Source organism: Pseudochaenichthys georgianus, chromosome 7, assembly GCF_902827115.2.
Source record: "Pseudochaenichthys georgianus chromosome 7, fPseGeo1.2, whole genome shotgun sequence".
Taxonomy (NCBI): Eukaryota; Metazoa; Chordata; class Actinopteri; order Perciformes; family Channichthyidae; genus Pseudochaenichthys; species Pseudochaenichthys georgianus.
The window spans coordinates 38,614,512-38,627,903 of record NC_047509.1 but is presented as its reverse complement, the minus strand read 5'-3'; the positions used below and the strand labels follow the sequence as shown (position 1 = coordinate 38,627,903).

General features: G+C 42.5%; 1 protein-coding gene across 1 annotated transcript in view; it reads left to right on the top strand.

Moving 5' to 3' along the window:
* The window catches only part of plod1a (procollagen-lysine, 2-oxoglutarate 5-dioxygenase 1a), a 38,377-nt gene that overhangs the window by 12,811 nt on the left and 12,174 nt on the right, over positions 1–13,392 (top strand). The window contains 10 exon segments of the mRNA XM_034088220.2: positions 1,083–1,246; positions 3,359–3,471; positions 4,731–4,794; positions 11,334–11,431; positions 12,705–12,766; positions 12,768–12,804; positions 12,926–13,057; positions 13,209–13,280; positions 13,282–13,308; positions 13,310–13,332. Coding sequence (XP_033944111.1) covers positions 1,083–1,246; positions 3,359–3,471; positions 4,731–4,794; positions 11,334–11,431; positions 12,705–12,766; positions 12,768–12,804; positions 12,926–13,057; positions 13,209–13,280; positions 13,282–13,308; positions 13,310–13,332 — 792 coding nt within the window.

Sequence of the window (13,392 nt, the reverse complement as noted above, 5' to 3'; positions counted from 1 at the left end):
AGAAACCAAGATATTTAGGATCAAAAATGATGTTATCTATAGGAAAAGCTGCGTTTCATGAAGCATATTCCGGCAGCTGCCTTTACACCAACACTGAAACACATGAGCACAGACTACAGTTTAAAAAAGCAGAAAGAAAATCTGAGCTGACAGAAAATTCTCCATTTTAGTTTAATTTAAGAAGAAGATGCACAAGCGTTTTTATACATACAGTACACATGTTTTACATCATGCACATACAAATACACACACAGTTATATGCAAACATGCAGTTGAGAGGTCAGAGCGGATGCAGCCAGTCTAGCTGGCGCCAGTGAGCATTTGGGGGTTCGGTGCCTTGCTCAATGGCACTTCGGCAGTGGCCCAGGAGGTGAACTGGCTCTTCTCCAGTACCAGTCCACACTCCGTATCTTTTGGTCGGGACGTGAACCGGCGACCCTTCGGTCCAAAGTCCAATCCCCTAGAGACTGAACCACTGCCGCCCAATACACACAGTTAAGCTCAAACACTATTTTATGAACATATAGGTTCACCTGCTGAATTAAAAACAGAACACATGAACCAAAGAAAGTGAAACCATAAATCAGATTCAGGCAGTAGAAGATTAGATTCACACTTCAAGTATTATCCTACAGAACAGTACAGCTCTAAGAGAAGAGACGACATCTGATCCTTTACAACAAACACTATATGATCTTTTGGGGGTTTTACTAACATTGTCATCCTGCTAGTTATCCCCACTTTTAAGAAATGCAAAAGTCTGATTATGTATTTTTTCGCGTGAGAAGAGGAGCAACAACAAAGTTATCTTTTGTTGTATTCTGATGATGTAAACCCGTGTAATGTAATCGGTAGCTACATGCTCATCTCACTTCTGGATGTTTAAGAAAATCAGCAAATTCCTCAAATTAAACTATCTGTAATGCAGCCTTTAAATTAGTCATAATCATGATTAGTAATAATCATATAAGTGGGAGTTGCAGTAAAAACTCAATCAACCCAACCACATTTTTTTAAATGAACGTAACCACTGGCATCGTAATTCTCAAAGTGTTTCTATCTTCCCTCCCTGTTTCACACAGCTACGACGTGCTCTTCTCCTCGGGTCCCAAAGAGCTGCTCAAGAAGTTCCAGCAGGCCAAACACAAGGTGGTGTTCTCCTCCGAGAGCCTGATCTGGCCCGACAGACACCTGGAGGACAAACACCCCCACGTCACCGAGGGCAACCGGTTCCTAGGCTCAGGAGGTACGTAGACCGGCCCTGTCAGGCTCTCACATTGGGTGGACATTTTTGTAAATGTCAGTTTTTTTCCTGAATTTGTCCTTTCAGGAGATGCTTACGGAGCGTCCACACTACAGCTCCAAAAATAGCTTGGAGCTGGGCGTGTCTGGAGCTTGGGGATTTTATTCAAGCAACACGACCAACAACCAATCACATGAATCTCCCGCCCCCGACATACAAAGCAAAAACCCCCGGGGATTTTATGCGAGCAATATATATATAAACTCCCCAAACAGGCGAAAACCTACCAGTTTCCCCCACTGTCTCTGCCAGCTCCCTCCATGCCTGGTTCCTCCGGTTTGTATCCCGGTAGGTGAAGAGGGTCTGGTCATACAAAACCGGGTGATTCGCTACGGCGATAGTTAGTTTCTCCTCCGACTTTTTTTGAAATATAGAAATGAACGGCGGGATATCTCTCCCAGCTTAGACGCGGTTTGATTGGCTACGGCTTGAGCTGTCAGATTTTGGGAAACGGGATTTGATTGGCTGGCGCTGGCTACTCCGGCGTCTCCGGCAACAGAAGTTGAACATTGTTCAACTTCTGTCGCCTGAGACGCCTCGCTCTGCTACCCACAATTCAGTTCGGCGAAAAAGCGCGGCTACGTGACGTCACCCCATTGAAAGTGAATGGGCAGATTGGAGCAGATTGGAGCTTTCGACGCTGTAGTGTAGACGGGCCGTTACTCACAGCATCAAGATGAGGCAGGGGAATTAAGTCCCTGATAATCATAATAGAGTGATTATTAGAAAATTAGTATTGTGATATTGAGGCTTCATTTTGACCGGGGCTTGCAGAGGTAGGAAGTAACCAGAAATGGAACAATCTGCACAATGACTACTTTTACTTTTGGTACTTAGAATATTTTGATGCCAATACTTATGTACTTTTGCTGAAGTAACCTTTTGAACTTTTACTTGTAACTGAGTATTCCTACACTCTGGTACGTCTACTTTTACTCAAGTACAAGATCTGAGTACTTCTCCCACCTCTTGGGGCTTGAGCTTACCCTTTTTAACAGCAGAGGTATAACAGCACATGCACACAATACTCTATATAACAAGGTCAAAACAGTGGTCGGTTGCAGAGGTTCAGACAGTCTGAACCAGCTGCTCAGCGGGGGTTCAGTCTTTTAACGTCCTCCTCCTGAATAGAGAGGTTTGTTGCTGTAATGGGGGTGGAGTGGAAGGCAGGTTTATTTTTTGGGGGACAGACTCTGGAGGGAGATAGTGGATGGGTTTATAGCTGGTATAGTGTCCCTTGCATGAAAGTGGTGTGTAGGATTTATGTCCATCATTAGCAATATCTTGCTGCTTTTGGAGAAACAAGTTTTTTTTAATTAACTTTTGGAAGTTTTCTATCGATTCCCCATCTTAGAAGAAATAAACCTTGATTATAACATGATTCCCCCCACTCCTACAATACGAGTCATAATACAGCGGTTACAATTACATTTATTTTGGGTTACTGTAAGCAAGGGGATCTAGTGCCTAAGAGAAAAGGCTTTTGCTGAAGTCTTAAGGTAACTAAATTAATTAAAATTTGAACCAATAATAAAATATTAACACTGTTCTGGACAACCGATACAGTATTACAAAAAGTACATTTGCAACACTTAAGTGTATCAATACTTGACATTAGGGGACAGATATACTGTATCCTGCTTATAACTATAGGCAAAGTGACAGAGCACCACTGAGTGAACATGATCTTATACCCAAATCATCCCGCATCTCTCTGGCTTATTCCTTTACATCTCAAACACAAAGCTACGTATGATTTGTAATATCTTACAAGTGATGAACATGTTGCCCATTACACCCTCCAGTGTACAAACGCCGAAGCAGAGAAGCAGCAGGCAGCTCTGAGCTGAGCCCATACAACTGAAGCTGGCGGGAGTCATTAGTCGTGGCCATTAGAAACAGTTGACATCACTTTTTCCTTGATGTACCTGAATGTAGACAAAATGGTACATTTGCATGAATATGGAAACAAAACATGTTGGATGAACAGGTTTCCACTTCCATCGTTTTTTCTCACTTCCTGTCTGTTTCCTCTGGGTGTGTTTCTGTCCTCAGGTTTCATTGGCTACCTTCCTAGCATCAGAGAGATGGTTGCTGACTGGAAGGGAGAGGACAGTGACAGTGACCAGCTGTTCTTCACCAACATCTACATCGATCCTGTGAAAAGGGTACTTAACACATTTGATCATGAACAATAGAAGTCTTTAATAGAATGTGCCTCCATTTAAGACAGAACCAGGCTTTTATTTGAGGCATGTATTTATCATTTCCCTTGTATTTGATCTTATTTGGGCATTTCCAAATCACTAAATCCAAATTTGAAATGCGGCATGAAAGTTTTAAAAATAATGTTGTTAAAACATCAAGATACAATTTGTCCAAATACAGCGTGTCCGCGGGGTCTTAAAAAGTATTAAAAGTTGATCAATCAATTTAGCAAAGATTAAGGCTATTAAAAAGTATTAAAGGACATTTTCCAAGGTATTACATGTTGTAGCTTGTTTTCAATAAGTATATAAATGGTCCAAAGAGGTTGTATTCTACAGTCTGCCTGAATGTAATCATTGCGTAGGTGTGTAGTGTGATTCTGTGTCGTTTATTTATGGCATCCCGTTGGGTTTGACGTCATCTGAACAGGACATCGCACGCTCACTGCCGCCGGCTGCTACACAACATAGTTATGGGGAAATGCAAGTTTGCATCTCTTGGGAACAATGCCTAAATCAGATACTACTTTCTAATGGTTTCTTTTTCTAATACACCTTGCATTGGGTTGGTCACACAATTCATTCTCTTGTGCTTTGTTCTATCACAAGCTGTTTAGTTGTGCTATCTTACAATCAATACTGTATATGGTAAAGTGTGTAACCTGTTAAAACTCAAAGTGGTGATGAGGTCTTAAAATGTATGGAAAGGGTCTTAAAAAAGGTCTTAAAATGTATTACATTTGACTTCAGGATTCCTGCATATACCCTGCAATACTTGTGCCCTACACAATAATTCTGATAAAAATGTTTTATTAATAGTTCCACTTTGCAATGTTTTCAGCCTTGTGAAGTGGCTGTATTGAGACAAAAAAAAAAAAGTCTTTCAGTAAGTAGCTCATCAGGCATAGTCACTCATTTCCTGTCAGGCTTTTCATTTGAAGAACTGCAGGTTGAGAGCAAACACAGAAGAAGTGACTGCAATGAAGTGGTGATGGGAACAGTTTCAGTGTTTCTTCAGAATAATGCTGAGTATGACATGACTTCTTATACTGAATTTACCCTGTCAACTCAATATAAGTCAGCCCCCCCCTAAATGTTTTTTTACCCAGCCTTGAGTTTTTGTGCAGGCCGCACCTTCAGCTTATATTTCATACTTAAGTTTTGGGAATTTACGCTTTTAGATATTATTTGTACATTAAAGCTGTGTTTCCACATTTCAGAAATCCATAAATATCACAGTGGACAACAAATGCAGAATGTTCCAGAACCTCCATGGAGCCCTCGGTGAGTGCCCTGCTTTGTTTCACTGGTCTCTGTTGTTAAATGTTAAAATTGTTAATGGCAGATTCTGTTTTCTAGATTTTCTTTTAATTTAAAAAAATGATATGGTAACAAGGCATACATAACACATGGTTACAGTTAAGACCTTGTGTACAGTAAAGGAAGAGAAAGGACGTTTGGGTGAAACTGTGCTCATTCAACTAGGAGATATGTTTTAATAGCACATAATACCTACTGTATTCACAGCACATTGTTTATTTGTGGCTTGTTTCTACTATATTTAACACATTGCTGTCATTAACAAACAATACCAGGGTTTCGCACACATAGACTATACTTGGGCGGGCCGCCCAGGTATATTAACGGCCGCCCAAGTATATTTCGCAACTCATTTAGGTTTTTTTATTAAAAAAAATTAACCTCAGCTCAGATGAGCTACCACCACCCCCCCAAGTATATTTCAGATCTGTGGGAAAACCCTGCTAAATGCAAACACAATACCTCACATATCTTCCAATAAACCTGGTTTAATATACCTAAGGGTCTAGAGCTGAGGGGTTTACGGTTGCTGTCGTTCAGGCAGAGCTGCACGTTTGGGCAGGAGCGGAGCCCTCTGCAGTGTGTGCAGCATTTCTCCTCTGAGGCCATGAAGGAATGTGTCAGTTCACTGAGAGACGGATGTGACAGCATCATAGTCTACGGGCATGGCTCCCAAAACCCCCTCTATAAACTCTTCTGTTAACAGCTGCTCGCTCTGTCTCTTTTTGATGACTCATACATTGGACATACACAGAGAGAGATCTATAATTACAAATGAAGAAAATTATGTGAGAGGTGTGTTTTTAAATATACAGTGGGGCAAAACTAATTTTTGTCAGCCACCAATTGTGCAAGTTCTCCCACTTAAAAATATGAGGCCTGTAATTTTCATCCTAGGAATACCTCAACTATGAGAGACAAAATGAGGGAAAAAAATCCAGAAAATCACATTGTCTGATTTTTAAAGAATTTATTTGCAAATTATGGTGGAAAATAAGTATTTGGTCAATAACAAAAGTTCATCTCAATACTTTGTTATATACCCTTTGTTGGCAATGACAGAGGTCAAACGTTTTCTGTAAGTCTTCACAAGTTCTTCACACACTGTTGCTGGTATTTTGGCCCATTCCTCAATGCAGATCTCCTCTAGAGCAGTGATGTTTTGGGGCTGTCGCTGGGCAACACGGACTTTCAACTCCCTCCAAAGATTTTCTATGGGGTTGAGATCTGGAGACTGGCTAGGCCACTCCAGGACCTTGAAATGCTTCTTACGAAGCCACTCCTTCGTTGCCCGGGTGGTGTGTTTGGGATCATTGTCATGCTGAAAGACCCAGCCACGTTTCATCTTCAATGCCCTTGCTGATGGAAGGAGGTTGTCACTCAAAATCTCACGATACATGCCCCATTCATTCTTTCCTTTACACGGATCAGTCGTCCTGGTCCCTTTGCAGAAAAACAGCCCCAAAGCATGATGTTTCCACCTCATGTTTCACAGTAGGTATGGTGTTCTTTGGATGCAACTCAGCATTCTTTCTCCTCCAAACACGTCTAGTTGAGTTTTTACCAAAAAGTTCTATTTTGGTTTCATCTGACCTTATGACATTCCCCCAATCCTCTTCTGGATCATCTAAATGCTCTCTAGCAAACTTCAGACGGGCCTGGACATGTACTGGCTTAAGCAGGGGGACACGTCTGGCACTGCAGGATTTGAGTCCCTGGCGGCGTAGTGTGTTACTGATGGTAGCCTTTGTTACTTTGGTCCCAGCTCTCTGCAGGTCATTGACTCGGTCCCCCCGTGTGGTTCTGGGATTTTTGCTCACCGTACTTGTGATCATTTTGACCCCACGGGGTGAGATCTTGCGTGGAGCCCCAGATCGAGGGAGATTATCAGTGGTCTTGTATGTCTTCCATTTTCTAATAATTAGGGATGCACGATATTAGGAATTATGACGTCATCCCGATAAACCCGATACAAGTATAGATAATATACAATATATTTTTTGGGTAAAAAAAAAGAAAAAGATACTGCGGTGTGGGTGGATTGGGATGAGGGGCGCTTGTTTTTCCCTCGGCTCCTCCCGTTTTGCCAGTACTGTGGTATTAGTGGTTTAGGAAGAGGGGAGTTCTTCACAAATCCAGCGCTCCCTAACTCATGCCTGGCTGTGACGTAAATGGTGTGCGGCCGTGAAGCCAGGACAGTAAACAAACATGTCGTCGGTGGTATGGGACTATTTCAAAGTTTCAGAGTTGGAAAGTTCGCTTGCTATTTGTAACAAATGTAATGCAGAAGTTCCACGAGGAGGGAAAAAGGCAACGAGCTACAATACTTCGAACCTGATCAGTCACCTGAAACATCGCCATCGCTACGATGGTGTGTTAAAAGCGTACGAAGACGCCTGCGCTGCTAAACTAGCGGCAAATCCAAAGCCAGCTGCAAAGGCACCGGGGCTTTTATCTATCCACGAGGCTTTTGAAAAAGGCAAGAAGTTTGCCAGTTTTGCAAAGCATATGCTCGAACCGGAGCTGCCTGGACGCTGCAATCATGTTGCGCACTATCCGTGCTGAGTGTGCTGACTTTTCGTACAATGTCCCACTGTCTGGCTACCTGCATAAAGTGGAAGTGTGGTCTGCTGCAAGCGGGCGGCAGGAGCGGGGCTGTCAGCATCAGCTTGTAGACGGTATTTTAAACTCGATGCGCTCTGAAACTACGGGGCGGCCAAGGAAAAAAAATACACATGCGTTAATCGCGTTAAAATAATTAGTGGCGTACATTTTTTTTATTATCGGTCTTGAGAAGCAGGAAGGTATCGGTATCGTTTAAAAAAAACAATATCGTGCATCCCTACTAATAATTGCTCCCACAGTTGATTTCTTCACACTGAGCTGCTTACCTATTGCAGATTCAGTCTTCCCAGCCTGGTGCAGGTCTACAATTTTGTTTCTGGTGTCCTTTTGACAGCTCTTTGGTCTTGGCCATAGTGGAGTTTGGAGTGTGACTGTTTGAGGTTGTGGACAGGTGTCTTTTATACTGATAACGAGTTCAAACAAGTGCCATTAATACAGTTAACGAGTGGAGGACAGAGGAGGCTCTTAAAGAAGAAGTTACAGGTCTGTGAGAGCCAGAAATCTTGTTTGTTTGTAGGTGACCAAATACTTATTTTACCGAGGAATTTACCAATTAATTCATTACAAATCCTACAATGTGATTTCCTGGATTCTTTCCCCCCATTCTGTCTCTCATAGTTGAAGTGTACCTAGGATGAAATTACAGGCCTCTCCTTTTTAAGTGGGAGAACTTGCACAATTGGTGGCTGACTAAATACGTTTTTGCCCCACTGTAGTTATAGTTTATATGACTTCCTTCTCCAATTACAGATCATATTACAGATGACAACATAATCCCCGGTTCATCCATCCTGATTGACAGTCCTTCCAGCTAGGGGTGCATACTGGTTCCCGCTATTACCGAAATACCGGTTACTGGCAGCTACGGTATACCGTACCGAAATCAGATCCGGTTTTCGATACTTTTTTTTTTATATAAGTGAGGTGTAATATCCTTAAATTCGCGCCCAAACCGTTGGAATTACGATGTCAATTTCGCCGTGAAACTCCGCAAATGAGTTACTTTTAAAAAAAAAAATCTAAAGTGTGGCTGCTGCATATGATTGCCAGTCTGAATGGTGGGTTCTGTAACCACTGCCAGTCTGCATGGTGGGGTCTGTAACCACTGCCAGTCTGCATGGTGAGGTCTATAACCACTGCCAGTCTGCATGGTGGGGTCTGTAACCACTGCCAGTCTGCAGTGGTGGCGCCACAGTATGGCTGGGGTAGGTTACAGCCATACCAAGAAATGGCTTAGCCCCACCTTAGCCCCACCATGAAAAATGATGTTAAAGTAAGCAAATAAAGTCCGCCAACTTGCGCGGAGTAAATTGCACAGACAGCAGTTAGTAAGATTGATTTCAGAAGCCGCTTGTCTGGAAATACCGAAGACTAGAAATGGCTTTGAAAACTTTTGTCACGTAGTGATCGTCTTCTCAATAGAACATCTTTGATAATGTCTTCTGGTCAATCAGAATCACAATAACGGCATGGTGTTGTTGCAGGAAGTCTCGACGGAGAATACTTTTGCTTTAGTAAATCTCTATATACATCGATACAACATTACGTGTTGATTTCTATCAACACGTAATGAAATAAGACCCCACGGTTTGATGATTGATAGGTGTGTGGGCTGTCTTTCATTTTGACACGCAGAACAATGGGGGCTATCCACCCTTATCCACAATGTAAAGTAATTCACAGCCTCTTCCCTCTTCTCTCTGTGAGGTTCAGCTTTCAGAACAAAGTAACAAAAAACTAAAATGGCATTCATTTTTTTAAACATGTCGTGTAGTAATAGATGTATATATTTTTCTTCTCAAGAGAGTACGAGAATGTGTATTTTATGTTTGTATTTCAAAAAATCTCCTGGGGGAGAATCCCCCCAGACCCCGCTGCATGGGTTGGGCTTTCAGCATGTCAACTCTTTCACCTGTGGAGAAATTGCAGGATTGGTTCCAGGTCGCCCTTTTTATTTACAACAAGACAAATGTGCCTTTTTATTTCATACAGTTCAATTTGGATTGAGACAGGGAAATAATCTAAACCTCACGTCACGCGTGACGTTTCACTGTCAAGGGGAGCGTGTATATAATTACATTGCAAATACTGACTTGAGCCCCACCAGTGTATGGGTTAGCCCCATAGATTACCCAACAAAAATACTCTGGAGCCGCCACTGCCAGTCTGCATGGTGGGGGTCTGTAACCACTGCCAGTCTGAATGGTGGGGTCTGTAACCACTGCCAGTCTGAATGGTGGGGTCTGTAACCACTGCCAGTCTGAATGGTGCGGTCTGTAACCACTGCCAGTCTGAATGGTGCGGTCTGTAACCACTGCCAGTCTGCATGGTGGGGTCTGTAACCACTGCCAGTCTGAATGGTGGGGTCTGTAACCACTGCTAGTCTGCATGGTGGGGTCTTCTGCCAGTCTGCATGGTGGGGTCTGTAACCACTGCCAGTCTGAATGGTGGGGTCTGTAACCACTGCCAGTCTGAATGGTGGGGTCTGTAACCACTGCGAGAAGTTTATTTCTGCGAAAGGGTGAACCCACATCCAACCTGTCTCGTATGGCAACCAAGTACCTTTGTGTTCAGGGAAGCAGCGTGCCAAGCGAGAGAGTGTAGGTGTATCAGCAGGTGATATCCTACGCTGTGAAAGGGCCCGTTTGGATCCTGAGAGCAGATATGCCTCATCTTCTTGAAGATGAATGCACAAAACTGAACTGTGATGGGATTTGTTTTCTTTCAATCAGGCACATGTTGATTTGAATGAAGCTATTTGTTTTATGTGCAATGCAGAGATCTCATGATCCTTTGTGTGTCCTCTGGTGGAATATTGATTATTCTGGTGCCGTTTTCTTTTTGCATCGACAAGATGTTCTATTCCCGCCTGATGGTCGATATAAATGATCATCAGAATCTGTTCTCTTCATAGATAACGTGTTTTTCATTGTTGGTTCAGTACTAAAACATGGGCTCAGAACAGTCTCATAATACACTCATGCACACAGAAGGATTCACACTTGTGTTTTTCAATGCACACACAAAGTGTTTCCGTTTCATATACATGTAAATAAAATCCAAATACAGAAAAAAGTTTTACATATGTATTTTTGATCCTCACATATTAGTTTTCCGTTGAAATCCCCTGAACCTGCAAACACAAACTGCTTTCTGTGCACGGATCGCTGTGCATTCGTGTGGTGGGTTTTTTGAGACTCCCTGACGCTCACCCATTCGTACTTGTAATTTGTTCTATCTCTCTAGCCAATCAGATGTCTCACCTTCAATTCTAAGCCAATCACATGAGCGCGCCCCCACGAGGGTATGATTTCTTGCGGTTCATGTACGCATTTTGCGCTGTCCGGTCTCAGCTCGCTAAACAGAGGGCGGAGCTTCAGATGATCAGAGCTGTCGTGTCTCGACGTCAGCAGCTGATCTGATCTCTCTCTCTCGCGTCCGGTTACACTTCACTCGCGTTTAGTCCCATATACGATCAGATCCAGCTCTCCTGATTGGCCTTTATAGAGAGCACCGATCAAAACTATTAAGAGTGAATATCGGCCGGATAATAATGTTGCCTCTTAGTTAAAGAACTCGCTGACTTTGTAGTTTTCTACGTAATTACGTACTCAAAACCACATACAGTAGTGTTGTTGACCACTACAGTGTGATCTTTGCCTATGAATGCAGAATAAAGAACTTTAGGGTGTGTGTGTGTGTGTGGTGTGTGGGTGTGTGTGTGTGTGTGTGGTGTGTTGTGTGTTTGTGTGTGTGTGTGTGTGTGTGGTGTGTGTGTGGTGTGTGTGTGTGTGTTGTGTTGTGTGTGTGTAGGTTGTGTGTGTGTGTGTGTGTGTGTGTGTGTGTGTGTGTGTGTGTGTGTGTGTGTGTGTCTCCAGGTGAGGTGGTGCTGAAGTTTGAGGATGGACGTGTACGTGCCAGAAATGTTCTGTATGACACCCTACCTGTGGTCGTCCATGGGAACGGACCAACCAAGGTACTGACCACAGACTGTTAATATGGACCTGTCCAACACCGGGACCCTCACATGATAAATACAGCAGCCCAGTAAGGTTAACCCCCAGGGGGACGGCTGGAGGGTCAGCAGGTGGTGCAGGTGTCTTCAGCCAGCAGAGTCTGACACATCACACTCTTCCTCATGTGTCAGGATTGCTAAAGAAGTACTAAGATCCTTTACTGAAGTAAAAGTAGAGATATTTTGGTCTGAAATACCCCATTACAAGTAAAAGTCCTGAATTCAAAATGCGACCTTAGTAGAAGAACAGAAGTATTATCAGCAATCAGCTAATATACTGTATCAGCTGTACTTAGCTGTACCCATGATGCACTATAACTCTTTTCAAAGTATTATATTGTAATAGAATTTTATATTATTGTGTTTGTATCGCTTAGAAATACATTTCAGAGCTTTCAAATGTTGCAAATACATAAATACTGGGTATATGAGCAGTACAGTACCACAACACCATGTCAGGTGTTTTTAAAGGGAAAAAGTAGCTATTAACTACAAGTGTTAAAGAAATGTAGAGGAGAAAAAGTACACTATTTTCCTCCAAAATGTAGTGATGTAGAAATACAAAATATGATCAATTTGGAAATAATCAAGTAAAGAACCAGTATTGACTAGCAAATGACCAATCTGCCACTTTCGCACTATTACAATAATGTTATTTGACCCATATGTTTGACTACGTTGTTAGTATACCGTTTTATATTATAATTGTTACTTTTATTATTTGCTGCTGTGTTTATTGTAACTCTGGAACAACAATTTCCCTCGGGACAAATAAAGTCTTATCTTATCTTATCTTACTTAAGTACAATACTTGGGTAAATGTATTGGTTTGAATGGAACCACTGCAGGGTTGGTTCATCTCGAGGGAAGAATGGTGACTTCATTCTGCAGTCTGTCAGTAGCAAACACTTCAAAGCAGATAAACACCCATCAAACTGTTGACTTCCTGCAACTGCATACAACAATAGGAATGTGCATCTCAGCCTAAACACGCAGATACGTTCTATAGCATTTAATTTGGAACTGTCTGGTCTTGTAGTGTCCTGAGCTTTCTGAATGCTTTGCACACAGAACCAGATAACATCTCTGTTTGATGTGAATGACTGTGCTCTTTATTCGCATACACCACTGCTAACCAAACACAGACATTCTTATGCCAAGAATAAAACAAAATGACTTTCTTTTTCTTCTAATACATAATGGATGTTTTATAGAGATGTGATTTCTATTCCAGCTCCAGATCAACTACCTGGGGAACTATATCCCCAACATATGGACGTTTGAGACGGGATGCACAGTGTAATGAGGGGCTCCTCCCACTGGAAGGTCTTCAGGTCAGTCCACAGGCTTCTTCATTATGTTTTGTATGTTCCAGATGTGCCACATTGAATAAAAGGCTGTTTTGTCTGCGGCCAAATGGAAGTGTTAAGCCTTTTCTCTGTTTCTATCCAACAGGAGAGTGAGTACCCACTGGTGCTTATCGGCATCTTCATTCAGAAGCCCACCCCTTTTGTTACGGTGTTCTTTGAACGCCTCCTGAAGCTCCAGTACCCCAAGAACAGACTGAAACTCTTCATCCACAACCAGGTAACAGGAGGACATATACCCTAACTTTAACCCTAACTTCCTGCTCAAAACAGTGTCATTGTTACATCTCTGCTGTAGCTAACAATGAAGTCCACATATCCCAGATGTCTTCCCTGTACTTCCTTTTCTATCTGTTTTACTCTCACTCCAGGAAGCTCATCATGAGAGTCAGGTCAGCCTTTTCCTGAAGGATCATGGGAGCCTTTATCAGGATGTCAAGGTGAGCGGGGCCTGAGGAGGAGATGGACACTACTTGCCTCCCGCAACCTGGCCATGTGAGTTCCATACATTCAGCTGTATGACACATCTTGAGCAATTTCTCTATTATCAGGACT